The sequence below is a fragment of the Bradysia coprophila genome (genome assembly GCF_014529535.1).
Source record: "Bradysia coprophila strain Holo2 chromosome X unlocalized genomic scaffold, BU_Bcop_v1 contig_128, whole genome shotgun sequence".
Taxonomy (NCBI): domain Eukaryota; kingdom Metazoa; phylum Arthropoda; class Insecta; order Diptera; family Sciaridae; genus Bradysia; species Bradysia coprophila.
In genome coordinates, this window is record NW_023503295.1 from 3,599,293 (window position 1) to 3,619,048 (window position 19,756).

Consider the following 19,756-nt stretch of genomic DNA (forward strand, 5'->3'; position numbering starts at 1 on the left):
CAACTTCCTTAGCAACTACTTCAAAAGGCTACCAAAGTGACTAAGTTTTTTTCAGTTGTTCAGCTGGACCAGTCATACAAACACACTGCTTATTCTACGCGTTTATAGATGGTTTTCCATAGATACTGGCACGCTTGGGCATTTACTTACTGTAAACCATAATAGCAATGTGATGGTTAGAGTGGACTAGTTGGGAAGACATTTGTGCAAATTCGGCTGACATTAGCTTAAAAGAAAAGAAAAGAAAAGAAAGACAATCTCATGAAAAAGGGGAATCTCAAGAAAAATGAAACGAGCCATCAGAACAGTCGGAGCGTTTGCTGCGACTGAGCCCCGTACAAACCCGTACATCTATTGCGCACGTGACCCTAGTGCGTCTGTCACCCTAATTTGACCGTATGCCTATTGCGCCTATTAATGTAGTTAAAGTAAAATTATTATGTAATGTGTACATCTTACAAATTGCGCATAGCTCAATTACGAAGCCCCGTACGACGTTCCTTTCAAATGGAACAAAAATTTAAAATCGCCCTAAAATTTTATTTTTTTTAGTATAAATACACAAAGGGTCTCAGTCCGAGGACCCAAATTTAAAATTTTTTTCAACTACATTCTATTCGACCTTTGATTACCTTCCAAATTAAACAAAAATTACGAAAAACGGATGAAATTTACTCGAGTTCTATGTAAAATACACATAGGGCCCTAGTAGCGGCCTCAGTCCGAGGACCCAAATTAAAATTTTTTTTCAACAACATTCTATTCGGCCTTCGATTACCTTCCAAATGAAACAAAAATTACGAAAAACGAATGAAATTTACTCGAGTTATATGTGAAATACACATAGGGCCCTAGTAGCGGCCTTAGGCCAAGGACCCAAATTAAATTTTTTTCAACAACATTCTATTCGGCCTTTGATTACCTTCCAAATGTAACAAAAATTACGAAAAACGGATGAAATTTACTCGAGTTATATGTGAAATACACATAGGGCCCTAGTAGCGGCCTCAGTCCGAGGACCCAAATTAAAAAATTTTTTCAACAACATTCTATTCGGCCTTTGATTACCTTCCAAATGTAACAAAAATTACGAAAAACGGATGAAATTTACTCGAGTTATATGTGAAATACACATAGGGCCCTAGTAGCGGCCTTAGGCCAAGGACCCAAATTTAATTTTTTTTTCAACAACATTCTATTCGGCTTTCGATTACCTTCCAAATGTAACAAAAATTACGAAAAACGGATGAAATTTACTCGAGTTATATGTGAAATACACATAGGGCCCTAGTAGCGGCCTCAGTCCGAGGACCCAAATTAAAAAAATTTTTCAACAACATTCTATTCGGCCTTTGATTACCTTCCAAATGTAACAAAAATTACGAAAAACGGATGAAATTTACTCGAGTTATATGTGAAATACACATAGGGCCCTAGTAGCGGCCTTAGGCCAAGGACCCAAATTTAATTTTTTTTTCAACAACATTCTATTCGGCTTTCGATTACCTTCCAAATGACACAAAAATTACGAAAAACGAATGAAATTTACTCGAGTTCTATGTAAAATACACATAGGGCCCTAGTAGCATTTCAATTCTAAGGCCCTAACTCACGGTCCACTCACCCGATTTTAAAAAACTTTTTTTTCCTGGATTGGTATTGACAATACCTATCATTTGCTGTGTCATTTCATCGTTTATTTTGCCATAAATATCACCAAAAGACCTTAAATCACTTAGGTGGCCCTAACTCTCGAAGGGCCGACCCGAATATGCCCATCTTCGAACTTAGCCTCACTATTTCGACTATCTTTCAGGGAAAAAAAAAATTTTGAAATCGGATTTGATTTACTCAAGATATCGACGTGACGGACAGACGGACAGATGGACAGACGGACAGACAAAATTTTTATTGCAGATTCGTCATCTATGAACATAGGCAAACACTTTGCCCTTACCATCTGCTTCGAATTCCATCAATTACACACGGCATCGTAATCCTATAAGCCCCTTTGTACTTCGTACGGGGCTAAAAATTTATTTTTAATTCAATCTAAAACGAAATTTTGAATTGACATTCGGATTCGAAAAAGATTCTGCTTTTCCTGCGATCAGTTCAAATACTCCTGCTTCTGTTTGAGATCTTTTCGGAATCCGAATGTCAATTCAAAATTTCGTTACATTGAAACCAAAATAATTCTTCTCATTCGGCATATTTGCATGACAGAGCATACATTAGTGATCGATACGAATTGTTTGACTAGGAACGCAGACATTTCAGTGCACAGTATAAATTGTCGTTGGGAGATCACACATGCGAGAGAAACAATGGCCGAAAACACTTAACTAAACCAACTGTCGCGTACAGTTTTTTCGTATTTCCGATAACATCAGCTGATTTTTATGTCAGAAAAGTGTTAAACAGAGTCTGGTCAACAGTAACGGGAGTAAAAAATAAAACAAAAAAAAACCTCGTAGTTAAATAACAAGACCAAGTTTTCATTGGCTTTTCTTTTAACACATTTTCATTTAACACAATCTCTTATAACGTTAAAACGCACACACGAAAAACCATATTTTCCACCTGACTTGTATCATTCAAAACTAATAAAAAAGTTTCCCACAGATTTTCTTATTTACTTAAAACTATAATATTTTCTATAATACAGTCGCGCGTGGATAATATACATATGCTCTTTATAATCTTTTCGAGAAGGAAAAATAAAAAAAAATAAAATCTAAATTGAAAACCGTATCCACATATACAAATATTCTTCTTTTTTTTGGTATTCCTACCTCTCCGACAAATAATTTTCTTCGACTTTTAGTGTAGTGCTTACTTTGCCGTGTGCGAAGTGTTTCGGGAATCGCGGTTTTGTTCAAATGCAAAAGGATTTTTAGTCTCTCGTCCGTGTGTGTCGCACAGAGTAACCAATCTCTGAACATAGAATTTAAATTTTCGATCGGTGCTCTAAGTGAATACGCAATTTTCTGGTGGTAATACACAATATTTCCTTTTGGACTATCGACTTGTCGTAGCGTGTGTGGCGCGGGCATTTTGTCTCTCCACCCATATGTGTTATTTTGGATCGAAATTGTTTGTTTTATGAAAAAAGAGAAGAAGCAAGAAATTTAAGTAAAAAAAACGAAGAAAAAAATTCGGAAAATAATTTCGATCTTAGAATTAATTTTGCCCCCGTTTTTCGGTGTACAACTAGTTCGGCGTCGTCGGTGAAAGCATGAAAAATATCATTTTCCAGAACGGTGTGGATAATAAATACGAATAAAATGTGCGATCCGTGATTGTTTTTTTAATAATTAAAATTGTGGAACTGAAACGACACACGGTGCATTTTTGGTTCCAAAATTAACTTCTTTGTTTCGATAGACGAAACACCATCGGAAAATAATAATTCGAAAATTCGAAACTTCATTTAGTCGCCTATTTTCCACAGAGCAACTAAAAGTTGCTGACATTTCAATTTGCAAAAAATACAAAAAAAAGTTACGCACAGTCAAACGACTGAAATTTTTCAGCTAATAAATTTGGAAACGGAATTTCTTTCCATTTTTCTAATTTATCTTTTTGAATCACAAGATTTAATTTTGGAACTAAAATAAAGAATTTCGCGCAGACACTTAATTTTATTTTCTTGTTTTGATTTTTCTAAAAACATGTTGTGTTAAAATGTCAAGGATATTTAATGTGATCTTTTCATTTAAAAAAATGAAAACGAACATTTTGGACACTTCCAATTAAAATGTTCGAGACAAAGTTTTTCAGTTTTTGCAATGTGAATTTTATTTTAGATTTTTTTTTCGTTTCTTCTCTCACGTTTAGCACAAGACAAATCGATTCTAGTTAAAGTGAAATAATAGAAAAAAAAAATCATTTTGTCGACATATGAAAGATTCAAATTAAAATTGAAAAAAGTGATCGAATGCATAATAAAGGATTACATTGGAATACTAGTTCGTGCGGATTTCTCAGCGATAGATCAAATCAAAATGGAAGTCTATCAAGAATGGAGTCAGAAATTTTCTTATTCACAGGTAAACTAAACTCGGCGACGATTCGTTGTTTTCTGTGCATTAATCCGTTCGAAAATTAGCAAATTTTCGCCAACTCATTCCATTGAAATTCAATGAGTCACCCGAACGAAGAAGAAAACGAAACTAAATAAAGCTCTCACCCAATGACTCTAACATAAACATCGTTTTCCGGCACATTTTGATCTACGGTTTATTTTTCTTGCAATCATTCGGGAATTGAAAAACTAATTTGCTAAGTTATCTAAACTTCAACATTTCACATCGATGCTTTTTTAGCAAACAATTCTCAATATTGACCATTTCAATGAAATAAATAATTAATTTTGACACACAATGTCCCGACAATGTTTAGGCGATATTTGGATTTATTGGTGTATTGGTTTCGTGCGTAACTCTTCCGTCCATCGTACAGTTTACATTTCGATTTTTTTCGATTTAACAGAAATATTTTGTTCAGGATCCATAAGCTTCCATCGCTGGAATACTCTTTCAATCCAATTCTTTCGGTTAACTCCACACGTTACCATTCAAATATTCAATTGGATGGCAATCGTATACGATGGATGGCATAATTCTGTAACTGTATTCTGTAAGCGTAATGTTTAAGAGTAATATCGCCAAATCTTCAAATTGGGGAACAAGCGTTCTCCGATTTTAATGCGTGATAGCTCGTTAGATTCGTCTTTCAATTGCAGAAAACACGTATCTTTCACTTTTTCTAAAAAAAAAAATCTGTGAAAAGCGTTCAAAAGTGAACAATAACGATAGTGGGTGAGGCCAGCTACAACACCCCATACTCAGTTCCGTGGAACATCGAAGCTGCAGAGATTGCGGACTCTCCGAACATTCACTACATTTTTAGTCATAACTCTCGTGGATCTGCTCACACCAAGCGGTGCGTATACTCTACCTGTAGGTCTTTCCAAGGCCGACATTCGTACAACATTACAACAATTTAAAAAAAAATTTCTGGAGTTATTGTCGAAAAACTGTTTTCGGTACCCTCTGACATGTCTTCACTTTTGAACGCTTTTCACAGAAAACCACTTTTTTGAAAAAGTGAAAGATACATGTTTCCTAGAATTGAAAGACGAATCCAACGAGCTATCACTCATTAAAATCGGAGACCGCTTGTTCTCAAAGTTTAAACAATCACCTAAAGATTTGGCGATAAGGCTAGTATACAATTTGCAAAATGCCTGAAAAATATGCGTTTGCATCAAACCTGAAAAATATTTGACAGACGGCTCATACATTTTATGTCAACATTTTTCAATCGTTTAGCATTTTACACGAAAAGTTGCTCCGATCAATTATTATCTCTTGTTTTGCATATAGAATATTGAGCACTCGTTTCATTTTAGCAAAGTCCATAGTTCTAAACCTCATTCTCATCACCAATTTATTATAATCAAAAAATACAGAAACTTTTTTCAACTTCATTCTAAGTTCGACAACAGGTTGTGCATTTTTGAGGGTACATAATGGAGGCTTGTCTAGTTCATGATGATAACCTTTATCGAAATAAAGTGAGTGGATAACCAATTCGTTGAATATTGATTTTTCTGTTGAACAGCTTTCATTACCACAAATTCCTCAGCATAAACGTTTATAGGGTAAGACTACAAAGTACGAACCCTTTGTTGTCTTTTCTCTATTCCAACGAACGACAAAAAGAATAGATATCCGGGATGTCGGAAGCTGTATCACAGCAGGAGCTAATTTTGGTAGCTCTACCCTATTATCTATTCAAAAATGTCAACTACATGTTAAATGTCAAAAAGTTAAATTTCGATGAGAAATTTGATTTGACGCTTGATGACGTGGTTAATGTGGTAAATGTTCATAATATTCGCAATTCCAGTCTGAATCATTCAAGAAAACGCTCATAAATGTAAGCAGAAAATCGATTCATCTTTTACACCAGTTCTTAGGCTGGAAATACATCAGCAATTTTGGGTTGTTTAGGTGGACAATTATGCAGCGTTTTTTGTTGTTTTCTGATTTTCACCACAAGGATAAACAATTGCTTATTCGCTGAAGTTTACAGCCCCGGCAATCGAAAATTGATCGTGTGATTCCAGCCTTAGTTCATGTAATGAAAATTATAGTACTTGGCTCAAAAGATTCGGTTAGTAGTTAAATGAATGTCTAATTAGCAAAATTTGCATTGTAGTCTTATGATGTTCCCGCATCGGAAAATTCGCACACTTGGCTGCCATTTTATCACGTACTGTTGTACACCTCTTATAAAACACTCTTTCAAAATAAAATTTTATTGATGCAAAACACATTTCCTGGATGATTATAAAAATGGTTTTTCTGCGCAGAAATTATCTATCGCAATTTTTTTTGGTTAAATAATTTCATGAACATAAATCTTTCGAATAATTTTCAGGCAAAAATACCGAAATAAATTAAATAGTTTGTCAAAACAATTAATAAAATGATTCAATTTATGGGGTTTAAGTGCATGCAAATTATGATACAAAATTTTAAGTGTTTTTTTTTTGTTGGTTAATAAACTCGAAAATTGAACTGAAATTAAATTTTAACTTTTTCAATTTGTTCCAATATTCCGGCTGCAGAAACGGGGTACCTAATTTTATAAATAATGCATTAAAAATACTATTTATGTGCAGCTCGTAAGCTGGCAAATGGAATATGTGTCTACTTCCTCAACTTGCCATGAATAACCGTTTCTGTTGGATTTTTTTAGCCCCGTACGAAGTACAAAGGGGCTTATAGGATTACGATGCCGTGTGTAATTGATGGAATTCGAAGCAGACGGTAAGGGCAAAGTGTTTGCCTATGTTCATAGATGACGAATCTGCAATAAAAATTTTGTCTGTCCGTCTGTCCGTCTGTCCGTCTGTCACGTCGATATCTTGAGTAAATCAAATCCGATTTCAAAAATTTTTTTTTCTCTGAAAGATAGTCGAAATAGTGAGGCTAAGTTCGAAGATGGGCATATTCGGGTCGGCCCTTCGTGAGTTAGGGCCACCTAAGTGATTTAAGGTCTTTTGGTGATATTTATGGCAAAATAAACGATGGCAAATGATAGGTATTGTCAATACCAATCCAGGAAAAAAAAGTTTTTTAAAATCGGGTGAGTGGACCGTGAGTTAGGACCTTAGAAGTGAAATGCTACTAGGGCCCTATGTGTATTTCACATATAACTCGAGTAAATTTCATCCGTTTTTCGTAATTTTTCTTTCATTTGGAAGGTAATCAAAGGCCGAATAGAATGTTGTTGAAAAAAAATTAAATTTGGGTCCTCGGACTAAGGCCGCTACTAGGGCCCTATGTGTATTTTACATACAACTCGAGTAAATTTCATCCGTTTTTCGTAACTTTTGTGTCATTTGGAAGGTAATCAAAGGCCGAATAGAATGTTGTTGAAAAAAAAATTAAATTTGGATCCTTGGACTAAGGCCGTTACTAGGGCCCTATGTGTATTTTACATATAACTCGAGCAAATTTCATCCGTTTTTCGTAATTTTTGTTTCATTTGGAAGGTAATCAAAGGCCGAATAGAATGTAGTTGAAAAAAAATTTAAATTTGGGTCCTCGGACTGAGGCCGATACTAGGGCCCTATGTGTATTTTACATATAACTCGAGCAAATTTCATCCGTTTTTCGTAATTTTTGTTTCATTTGGAAGGTAATCAAAGGCCGAATAGAATGTAGTTGAAAAAAAATTTAAATTTGGGTCCTCGGACTGAGGCCCATACTAGGCCCTTCAAAAAATAAAATTTTAGGGCGATTTGAAATTTTTGTTTCATTTGAAAGGAACGTCGTACGGGGCTTCGTAATTGCGCTATGCGCAATTTGTAAGATGTATACATTACATAATAATTTTACTTTAACTACATTAACCGGCGCAATAGGCTTACGGTCAAAGTAGGGTGACAGACGCACTAGGGTCACGTACGCAATAGATATACGGGTTTGTACGGGGCTCAGTCGCAGCAAACGGTCCGACTGTTCTGATGGCTCGCTTTTGATCATTGCTCTTCCAGTTTTCCAACTGTTTACACTATAATACACCGTCAGTCAGTCAGTCATTGGGTGTATGTAATACATACTATGTATAATATGTGTATTACTCGAATCTGTTAGCAATCAAAATAAATTGCATTTTCCTTTAACATAAACCAGGCTGATGATCGTTTGTGTTTGTAAATATAGGTGAATACACATGCCTACACACTCGCACATGGCAGATTCGTTTTAGATTTTTTTTTTTTACTTATTTTAAATATGAACGAATGGAAAAAAAATCTTCTCAAAATAACTTTTTCCATTTTCTCTGTTTTTGGTTGAGGTTTTTTTTTTCATTGAGAAGAAAAAAATATCTGAGGTCATTGTACCAAGAATATTCCATTATCATCCGGTATCATCAAAAAGTAACTAGTTAGCTCAAGCATTTATTACCACACCCTCAACATGTAATAGCTATTTTCCTAACACGTGCCAATGATATCATCGTCCCCATCTCTGTAATCTAGATATTTTGCTAACTAGTTATTAAACGGGGTTGCTTTGCGCATTAGAGGAGAGTACTCGCTTCGCTCGTATCGGCAACGTGTCGCGTCGTATGCGAAAAGCCACGATATACTCACGAGTTAGGGAAAAGGTTTTTTCTACTGTAATGTCAAAGTCACCACAAATTGACATAATTTTAGTCAAAAGATTCATTATTTTCATGCAAAAACACATCGTCAGCCATAACTAGCACACATGTGAGGCATCTACTTTAATAAGAGATTTGCATCCAATTGTCAATTTACTGATATGTGTAGCATCCACTACAATATGTGACATGTAGATACTGAAACAGGGATTCGTATCAATTATGAATATTTTGACGTTACAGTAGATGAAATTCAGTTAACGCACAAGTTAAGAACAAGATTTTATGGACAGTGGGAAGCACAGGGAGTCTAATTCCTGCAAAATTCGCTATTTCGATAGCACTGCTGTACATAATAGCTATTTTCATAACACTTGTCTAAATGGAAAATGTTGGCAGTAGATGTGAAAACGGTCAACCCGAGTCGAAAATCAAGCCAACAACACATCGTATGCAAAGAATTTCCACTTGGGCTAAGGTTAGGAACAAGATTTTATGTACAGGAGGTTCCCATTTTGATGAACGTCACTTCGGCGCACTAGTGCGAAAAAGCATACACACGAAAATCCATTTACGCACTACTTTGATCGTCCTGCTGTACATAATAGTATGTTGTGTTACAAGTATTGTAATGTTGATTTTTTCAGCACTAGACCCAAGTTTTCCTGACGAGCGGAGCGAGTAAGGAAAATTGGGTCGTGTGCTGAAAAAATCTCATTACAATACGTGTAACACATCATGCTTTGTGCCAACCGAGAATTGAAATAGACAAGAGCACAAAAAATCATAATTTTCATTGTAAACAATCACTCTTCAAATTTGATCGATCACATTGCTTTGCATTTTCTCAAACGAATGCTGTAACAACTCATACAAATTCCATATCAACACTGCTTTGAGTGTTGTAATATCACATCAAACGGGTGCTGAAATAAGTCACTTTACAACACTAAAATGAGTGCTGAAAAGAGTCGTATTTCAATTCTCGGTGGCACAAAGTGTTTTTCCCAACTAGTGTTGAAATATCGTGACTTCGTCGCTTATGGCCCACGTCGTTTAGGAAGAAAATTGTTCCTAACATATGCTAAAATGTTTTATAGCGAATGAGAGCCTTGTAGCTCCAACCGGAGGTAAGTGCTGCAATTGCATGCATTAGGAAACCCTAACTTATGCTAAAAGACTTTTTTTAGCGATTTCGATTCCAGCACTCGCATGCGTTAGGAAAATACCGATAACATAACTCAGAATAAAGGGCGCACAGCTTTAAAATGAAATAAAAAAATCAACAAGGACTCAATCGATGCAGACATAATATTATATTCTGCCCAACTAGTCGCAGTACCACACATACAAAAAGAGTCATTAGTGCTCTTTAATTAGATGACTGTCTTATTGCTCTTGCTCTATTCACTTGTATACAATCGTTGACGCTTCTGTTAACATAAAGTCTTCATTTTTCATACTACGGTGAATCTGTGTGATTATATTCCTCGGTACAAATTTATAATTGTTACAATGATGCCAAGCCATGCATGTTTTTAAATTAAAAGAAAATTTCCTTACGCTGTTTTTTGAGAGGGAAGGAGAACGCGAAACTGTGTGGCATACACACTACCGACAGTTGAATTTCTTATGTAATTTATTAATGTTGTTGTAATCATACACATTTCGCTCACCGGTTTCTTTGCATTCAAAAAAAAAGTTATGCGAAAATGGAACTATGTCATCTGAAAATTAAATTTTATATGGTCCCGGTTCGGTGAACTAATTATGTATTTATCGATACGTAATATGTAACATCAAACGGTGAAGTTACTCGTTTGATAAGCGGGAGTTGAATGCAATTATAACGCGTTCCATAACATCAATGGTAGGAATATTATGGTGTAGATGACGGAATTATATTCTATTCTAATGGCGTTGTTGCATTAGGTCTTGTTTCGATTTTTGGTGCTTTAGGTTTGAAAATGGGAGCAGGTATAATACGTTGAGGGCAGAGAGAAAGGTTTCTACACAGATATTACTGCCGTATTAAGCAAAAACATCGCATTTGTTTTCGCATTAGCTTTTAAAAGCTTTCGAATTTTTTTTGAGCTTCGAGCTTCTTTTGAATTCCAATCGAATGTTCCACTTTTTGAATGGAATCTAAAAGAAGCTGACAGAAGCTTTCGAAGGCTCTTAAAAGCTAATGCGAAAAGACATGCGATGTTTTTGGTTAACACGGCAGATTAGTTCAATAAAACTTAGACTTAAAGTTCTAACGAACCTTATGTCCTTTGTTGTTTATGAACCAGCTGAAAACATCATGAAAACGTAGTCCGCGCGACAAATTACCAACTTTCATTCAAAATGCTCCAAGAAATTAAAGCTCATGAAAAGCTCAACTCAACCTTTTATTGCCAATTTTGACATTGAACTTTTCACAATTAGGACAAATCGGGATAATGATAAAGTATTCCTGTCCAAAGCTTACACATCATGATCTCGTTTGATGTCTAAGAAAGTAACAAATGGAAATAGGATTAGAAGTAGTGGCTTTTATTAGTTAGTTTTTTTCGTTCAAATTTTGGTTTATCTGTTATAGACAAGTGGAGTTATGAACAAATTCTGCTGTTGCATTAAAAATTTCGGAAAAATGTCTAGATGTTGTAATACAATATGGATGGAACTTTTTAGAAACGACAAACGTATCATGATGTAATCATTACATCTGCTACTTCTTTTGTTAACGTGCTGTCAACAGATGATTGATAGCAAATCTTGTACTTCTTGGTTTCAACATAGATTTGGATATATAGCAGAGTACAAGCCAGAGCTATTCATTTGTTTTTGTTGCCGTTGTTGATAACAGATGACTAGAATAACCGCTCACATAATAAGATAGATTTATCAGTTTGGGACGATCATTTAAGATCTCGAAACACAGATCTGTTGATCCTTTGTTTCCATTCCCGGTCATCATGTAAATCATGGTAGCCTTCCTGTTGCCGATAGGAACCTGTCTAAGATGTCAGGTCCTATTGCAGCAATTTCCGAAGGAACCACCTCGTAGTCTCCGAGCATCCTGCGTCTTAGTTGAAGAAATTTGGGGCAGTCACATATCAAGTGTGCACCCGTTTCTTCTTCTAGGTCGCAGGAACATCTCGGAGTGTCCGAAAGCCTCAACTTATTCATGTGCCGATTCAGCCCGCAATGTCCCGTAATCGCTCATAATACTCTTTTAATGCGATTTCGGTCCATTTTGAGCAAATCTTTGGCCCATTTTTTGTTAGGCTTAGGGAAGAAGCATTTCGTGTGAACGCCTCCGTTATACGCTTCCCAGCGTTCTGCGTGTTTACGCTTAGCCCAGTCTTCCAGTGCTCTTTTACACTCTGACTGGGGAATCGGAAGGTACGGTTCTGGCCCGTTTGCCTGAGTCGCCGAGCCTTCTTTGGCCAGCTTATCTGCTTCCTCATTTCCCTCCACGCCGGAATGTCCTGGTACCCAGACCAAATTGATCCGATTGCTCAGACCAAGAAGGTTCAGGTATTCCTTACATTCCTTCACCAGCTTGGAGGTGACTACGGGCGATACGAGTGCCTTGATCATTCCTATATTGTCAAGACATATAAGGACCTCTTCGCCTTGCGTCCCTATAGGCAGAGTTTCATGTGCTCCCATGAGTGCCGCATAAAGCTCCGCCTGAGGTACGCTGGCGATCTCTCCCAGGTGGAAGGAATTGCCTAGCCCCGTTTCGGGGGCATACACTCCAGCTCCTGTTCCATTTGGAGTTTTCGAACCGTCAGTGAATCTGACTTTACTTCCCCTTGATAGGCCAGTTGGCCAGCCGTTAAGCCAGTCTGCTCTGCCTAAGAAGGTAGCGTCGAATCGCTTCGTGAAGTCAATCACCGGTGTCATCCGGTCTCTGGGCATACCGAAAACTGGGCTTTCTACCACGCCACATATTTTCCCATGCCCTGTCCGGAAGTTAGAAGTCCACAACCCATTTTGCACCAACCGATCCGCCGTGGCGAACACATAATAAGATAAGATTTATAATTTTGAAATATGAATCTCGACTCTTGGCCAAAATAAAATCATTGCTCAATTATCCTCTTCTGGTAGTACCGTCATTTTAGTAGTTGTACTATCGAATCTATTACTTCATTCAATCTAAGTATTTTCCAAAATATTCATGTTTAAATCTTATACTTCATTTGTTTATATAAAATATTTATAGCTTTAAGATTGCATTAGTATGAGCTTGTCGTTTATTCCTGCGGTCGTTTTCGATAACAAACGACACTCGTCCAGAACAGGTTTAAGTATGAACGATGCTGCAACATTTTAAAATTCCTTTTTAGAACAGAAACCAGAAAATGGCATAGACAATAGTTACTTTTTCAGCAAGGGAAGAAAAGTTAGAAATTGGATTTCAAGGGGTGTTGTGACCCAAGAAAATGAAATTTCCAACTTTTCTCCCCAAGTTAAACACAACGTTTTTCACAACAATCCTTCCGTAGTTTCAGCGGAGGGAAGAAAATGACTATTTTCCCGCCTGCGGTGTGAAACGAATTTACGTAAACTAAATATTGCTAGAGGCAACAACCAAATTATTATTTAAAAAAAAAATGAAAACAAAAATCTATTTCGCTTGAGCCAATTCACATCATTAAAATATAAAACTCAAATTAACAACAAGTCAACTACGACAAAAAATTTATGTAGAAAAATTCCTTAAGCACTATGTCCAAATAAATTAAATTAAATTGCATTTAATCTGACTTTAATGGGTTTTCTTTTACATTATTTTGTTGACTTTGAACCGCCGAGTACTCCGAATGATATTTGTTTGTCTGTGTAGTTGATTTTAAAAATTGTTCGGTAGTATACCCGAAAAAAAAAAACAAAAAAAAAATTCTATCATATGTTGAACATGGCCACTGACCGGTGAAATCAGTTGTCGTCTTTTCATTAAATAGATTTCTTCGAATTTATTCCATTTTTTCTTCTCATTTAACGTTTTTACGTTTCTGTTTTTTTTCTCATCGTGGAAAACGTACCGAGTCAGTAGATGATTTTCGACATGAAAACAGTGGAAAAATGTAAAGTAAAACAAATATAATACTTAAATGTATATGAAGAATGAAAAAAGCCGAAAATTCGTTTTTCGTACGGGTAATGACCAGCGCAAAGTAATCGTTTTTCTTTAATGTTATCGTTGGTTATAAATAATTCCGTCGAAATAAAAGCGCGATGATCTCCAAGTATAGACCTTTGGGCGATTGCCAAAGAGCTGGGATGCGCAAATTAATGTGCGCCGTAATGAAATTTTTATATTTTTGCATTGAACATTTTCCTTAATACGAAACAAGGAAATAATTTCGTATTCGAAGTATTTAAATGAAGATTTTTTGGTTTTTGTTTAATGTGTTTTATGGTTGAAAGACATATTGACAGAATTGTATGCTGGTCCGATTTGTGTTCTGGAAAATTATTTTATTGACTCAGCCGAACTGACTGTTGATTTTGCGTTTTTTATTATTAACATTTAATTTCTAATCTACCAGAAGATCGATGATTCCCTTTAATTTCTATCAAATTCTCTTTATTTATTGTAGTAGCGAAAACCAAAATTTGTTTACGAATTTCGTAAAACAGTAAAAATTTATTGACATTTCCATGAAAATAAAACTAGGAATTAGTACAAGAAGTTTCTTTTTAAATAAACAAAATGTTTTACAATTTCTTAAACCTCTCTATCCTTCTCAAAATCGCATAAAAAATGTTTTAAAGCTTCCGTTGTACACTTTGTACATACACCAGAGATAATTTCAATTTTTCTTTGGTTTTTCCATGAACAACAACAAAAACCATAAATCGACATGAGATGAGAGCATTTTTAAAGCTTTTTATTCGAACATTGTGTTTTTAATATCAAGAAAAAAGAAAAGAAAATCCTGTAAATAAACAGAGAATATTTTTGATAAGTAGGTCACATGCGACCATGATACACAATGTGAAAGCCGTACAATTTGTTGATTTTTTTTTCATCTCTACAAAGACCTTGAATGAAAAATGTGAAATATGACAACTTAAGTATCAAAATTTTGACAATGAATGGAATGTAGCAAAATCGTCAATATTGTTTGGTGCAGGAACGGATCCGGAATTTGGGAAATTGCTTTTCATCCGTGCGGCGTGAATATAGTTATTTACGTATCTGTGGTGGACGGTAGATTATAGGCAATTTCGCGAGTTGTAGCTCGATTTCACACATATACATCATAGCGAGCGCCACGAGTCAAACCGAGAAAAGGATATTTACTACTTTTTTCAGCGGTCAACGTAGCGTGTTTCACAACAAAGGCTCACCTGCTGTTGTGAGAAAATGACTACGAATGCTATGTATGCGCATGGCCAAATTGGGCGTACTAGTACGAAAAATTGACATATTTACGCACTAGTGCGTAAAATTGACGTTTGTGAAAATCAGGATCCCACTGCTGTGCATAGTATCTTTGTCACAACTTCTAGTTCTAGAATCTACAATGAAACAATATAATTGGGGCTGCAACCCCCCGAACATCTCGTTCGATAATCGACTTTATTTCTCTTCGATCTTACAATTGTGACTGACTTTTAATTCTGATTACTTCGATTTATTTCTCTCAAATCGCCTTCTTGATCATTCACATTGTTCACACGATTTCCATAGACGAGTGATCGATACAATTCCTGACAATCTTGTTCCTAACTAGAATTTTACGCATGCGGTGTACTCACATCTATAGATCAGTGTCAAATAGCGGTTTCTTCTCTCAAAAAGTGTCAAATGTCGCCCCTTGAAATGTATGAAAATTTGTGCGGCGTCTCACCATCCAATACTTTTTTTGTTCGGTTTGAGGTTAGCTTTGTGAAAATGACAACTTATTTGACAGCTCAAACGACATTGACAATGATCTATTGCGTTAAATTTCTATTTAATGTAAAGGTTTTCAATCGGCTAACTTTATCTTGCTTGACATCCCAATATATATTCGTTTTCGAAAAGACCGTTTAAGCGGTACTTAAGTTGATAATACGTCAAAATCTCTTTTAAATTTTACGTGCTATCGAGCGAAATTAGATTTGATTTAGTTCAAATATCCCTTGATGTCTCTTCGACCTGAAAGCATCACATTTAAAAGATGATGATCTGTTATGGCGTATATATTGCAAGATATAGGACACAGGGTTGTGAAGGGGTGAAGCACTTCGAATCAATATGGGTCTTATTTAGTGTAATAAGATGAAAATTCGACAAATTTTTCTTATGAAACGAATGGCTGAATCAGTAGCTGAAAGCTCCAACTCATTAATGAACGAAATGCAAAATAAATTAGATTAACATTTATGTGCTCTTCCATGCATATATGCAAAAAAGAAACATCTGATGAAAATGAGTGCAGTGAGAAAAGAGAACTGAAAAATACAGTCGCCTCTCTTCTCTTATAGTTGATAATTAAGTTGGAATCGCACTCAGTCCGTTTATAAGAACGGCACTCCGGATTAGCTCCGTTTTCGTCACGACAGCAAAGTAAACAAAGGAAAAATTTACAGTTTTCTCTAAAAAATTTATTTTCATTCACCGGCTTTCGTTCAGCTATCACATAAACGGATGAAGTATTTTCTTAACGGAGCGATTGCGATTCTACCTAAGATTTAGGTTTCTCTTGCTCTGAACGTTTACCTATTGTTTCGAATGCTTGATTCAAAATACGCAACAGAGAGATTTGAACATAAAGATTACTTTTTCATTTCGGCTTCAGCTGCAGTTTCATCAACGCGTGTTCTTATTTAATGGTATACGCGCAGAGAGAGAGAGAGAGAGAGAGAGAGAGAACACCGTTTACACATACAGATGCAGATACAGAATCATCGACACGATCAGCTGAAGCATAAAATTGTAACCTCACTGCATATAGATAGTGGTCAGGACAACATAACTTAGTTTGGATGCACTTTGCTGTTTTTCTGTTGATATGTTGATATTACATGTCTACAGTCGATGACTTTGAAATAAGTCACGCATTGGGTTTCAGCTGTTTTTCAGTTCATACAGACAAATCCTGTTTTACGCCTTTCAACGGTTTTACTATTATCACGCGAATGCGTACACATTGTTCACCCGTAGAAACAACTATTGGCCCTTTTTTTTTAAATGAGTGGATCAGCTGGAAAACAGCTGAAACAAAATGTATCACTTATTTGAAAGTTTCCGACTGTATTAGCCACAATATTATTAGACTTTTCTTTAGGTCAATCGTGAAGACAGGGACATTCCATTATTCAAATCATTATTTTTATTCGACCAGTTCCGCTTGGTGCGAGTAGATCCACGAGAATTACGACTAAAAATGTAATGGAGAGTCCACCTTCTCTGCAGCTTCGATGTTCCACGAAACTGAGTATGGGGTGTTTTAGCTGGCCTCAAAATAGCTGGCACAAAAGTACTGGGTTCATTTATATGTGGAACGATAGTGGGTGAGGCCAGCTACAGCACCCCATACTCAGTTCCGTGGAACATCGAAGCTGCAGAGAAGGCGGACTCTCCGAATATTCGCTACATTTTTAGTCGTAACTCTCGTGGATCTACCCTCACCAAGCGGTGCGTATACTCTACCTGTAGGTCTTTCCAAGGCCGACATTCGTATAACATTACAACAATTTAAAATCATTTTTTCTAGAGTTATTGTCGAAAAACTGTTTTCGGTACCCTCTGACATGTCTTCACTTTTGAACGCTTTTCACAGAAAACAATTTTTTTAGACAAAGTGAAAGATACGTGTTTCCTAGAATTGAAAGACGAATCCAACGAGCTATCACTCATTAAAATCGGAGACCGCTTGTTCTCAATGTCTAAAAAATCACCCGAAGATTTGTCGATATCACTCTTAAAGTTAAATTTTATAAAATCAGATAACAAAGCGGCTTGGCGCCAGTGTTCCACAAGTTTAAAGACATGCGTGTAAAGGATATTGTCATGTTGATACAAATATAACTTTAACCAGCTGTAAGTTTGCCTCTATACGACGAACTTAAATTATCACGTCTGGACATTGCATAATTGAATAGCGTTCGCTTGATATTATTGCAGCAAAGGCAAATCTAAAACCAAAACCAGAGAATTTTTTTTTTTTTTCTACACTAAAACCATTATTTTCGAAAACTAATCTTCTATGAAATCGAACCGAGGTGGAACGTGGAAGGGCGGTTGCATTTGTACAAAAATTATCTAAATTCTTTCATGCGAACGAAATGACAAATTGAATGATCGACCCTAGGATGTCTAGTCGAGTCCATTACACCAATATGTCAGTTTAGCTTTTAACAAATATTGAGTTGGCAACGCATCAGCTTTTAGCTTGACGCAATGTAATTTACAATTATGTTTAATTGTGATCCACACACGTCAAATTTAATTAGGTAAATATATTTCAACGCTAATCTGAAAAACTCTCACGGTGCTTTAGGCTAATTTATTACACAAATAATTCAGTCGAATCATCGAATAGCCTTCACGTTTCCGAATTAAGTGAAAATGAACAAAAATTGGCTAGTTTTTTGAGTGTAAACGCCAGTTTGTTTATAATATAAAATGATGCGTTTACAGGTAATGCGGTGAATATGCGAGAACTGTCCTTATCAGATTTACTAACAAAAACATAGAGAAAATATCTTATCTAGAGTATCAATCCATACACACTCCTTCAGTTGGGAAAAACCATTGAGGATATTCGCTCGAGCATGAGTCTATATAGGGTACAAAAACTGAACAGTGTGTTATATACAACCGGAAAACACTAAAAGAACAATTTCATACAAAATAGAACTCAATTTGACAGCTGTCACTGGAAGCACTTTTGCTTGAAGTGCGTTGGCTAGAGTCGTTTTTCGACAATATTCCTACTGTTTGCTGCTCCCATTTTTGCGATAATAGTGTGACCCAACCCTGATGTTTTGGTAGAATTAAAAAAGTTGTGTGCGAAACCTAGCGAAACGATGCGGCGACAACAATAGCCTCTCTAGAAACCAAACTTCGTTTTGACGCTGTCAAAATACCACCATATTACTTTGTTTGTACAATGCTACACTGTTGACTACCATCTAATTATCCAATTAAAATGCAAAGGCTACATTCAACGCGCAGCTACGGCATATTTTTACCACCTTAATAAATGTAGTTGCAAGAGAGGGTATTCATAAGACGACAGCCATAACTGCTGTGTTCAAAGCAACGATTTGTCTGAGGATAAGTCTTGATTTCCACTTACCAAACAATTACTCAGTGTGAGAGACAAAATTGATTTTTTTTGTTTATTGAACAAAGCTATTTGACAGATGGCTCTCTCAAGGCTCTCTCACAGAATACTTTTTGTTGAGTGGAAACCATACTTAAGAGTCAAACTACATCGAAACTTTTTGTCGTGAAGTGACAGTTTTGAGATTGACATTTTTGACGTTGTCACTATTGACATCTGAAAATTTTCGTCATAACCTCAATTGAAAACGTGAACTGAACGCAAAACTTGTCTTTAAACAATTAATTGTGAATAATATTACGGTATTATCGTAAATATTACAATAAGGATACGTTTTAAATTGAGGTTATGACCTTAGAGTAATTATACCAAGAGAAGAAATTTCGAACAAAATTACGTAAAATATGTGGTCCCAACATGAAATACGAAATGTTTATTGGTATGTGTGTTTGCTATCTTAATTAAGAGAGCAAATTGAATCATCAAAATCGTCAACACATACTTGTATTGGTGTAAAAGTATACGAAATATTATACAAACTGATGTTGGGACCATATTGTGTCGTACAAATTTCCTCTAGAGGTATAATTACTCTAAGGTTATGACGACATTTTTCAGATTTCAAAAATGACAACGTCAAAAATGTCAATGTCAAAACTGTCACTTCACGACAGAAAATTTCGATGTGGTTTGACTCTAAGCTAATTCACACCGGACGCTCAAGTCTGCAGACAAGAGCAGTTAAATTCAAATTTTACGTAAAATTTTGAATGATTTTACAGTGC

General features: G+C 35.8%; 1 protein-coding gene and 1 long non-coding RNA gene across 18 annotated transcripts in view; one reads left to right on the forward strand and one right to left on the reverse strand.

The window, feature by feature from the left end:
- The window catches only part of LOC119067738 (tropomodulin), a 70,300-nt gene that overhangs the window by 19,265 nt on the left and 31,279 nt on the right, over positions 1 to 19,756 (forward strand). For 2 of the 17 annotated variants that reach the window (XR_005086010.1, XM_037170860.1), the window contains exon 1: positions 3,841 to 4,052. The exons of 13 other annotated variants lie outside the window; for them this stretch is intronic. Coding sequence is in view for 2 of the 4 variants with exons in the window: in XM_037170860.1 (XP_037026755.1) it covers positions 4,008 to 4,052 (45 nt within the window). In the remaining 2 variants the exon portion in view is untranslated. Of the gene's footprint in view, positions 1 to 3,840; positions 4,053 to 19,756 lie in introns of those variants that run through there. 2 more of the 17 variants (XM_037170859.1, XR_005086013.1) reach the window with 2 other exon arrangements.
- On the reverse strand, positions 11,918 to 18,422 carry LOC119067748. Its single transcript, XR_005086016.1, has 3 exons — positions 18,412 to 18,422; positions 17,426 to 17,428; positions 11,918 to 12,138 (listed from the first exon to the last, which is right to left on the reverse strand). It is a non-coding gene; the product is annotated as an uncharacterized LOC119067748 (long non-coding RNA).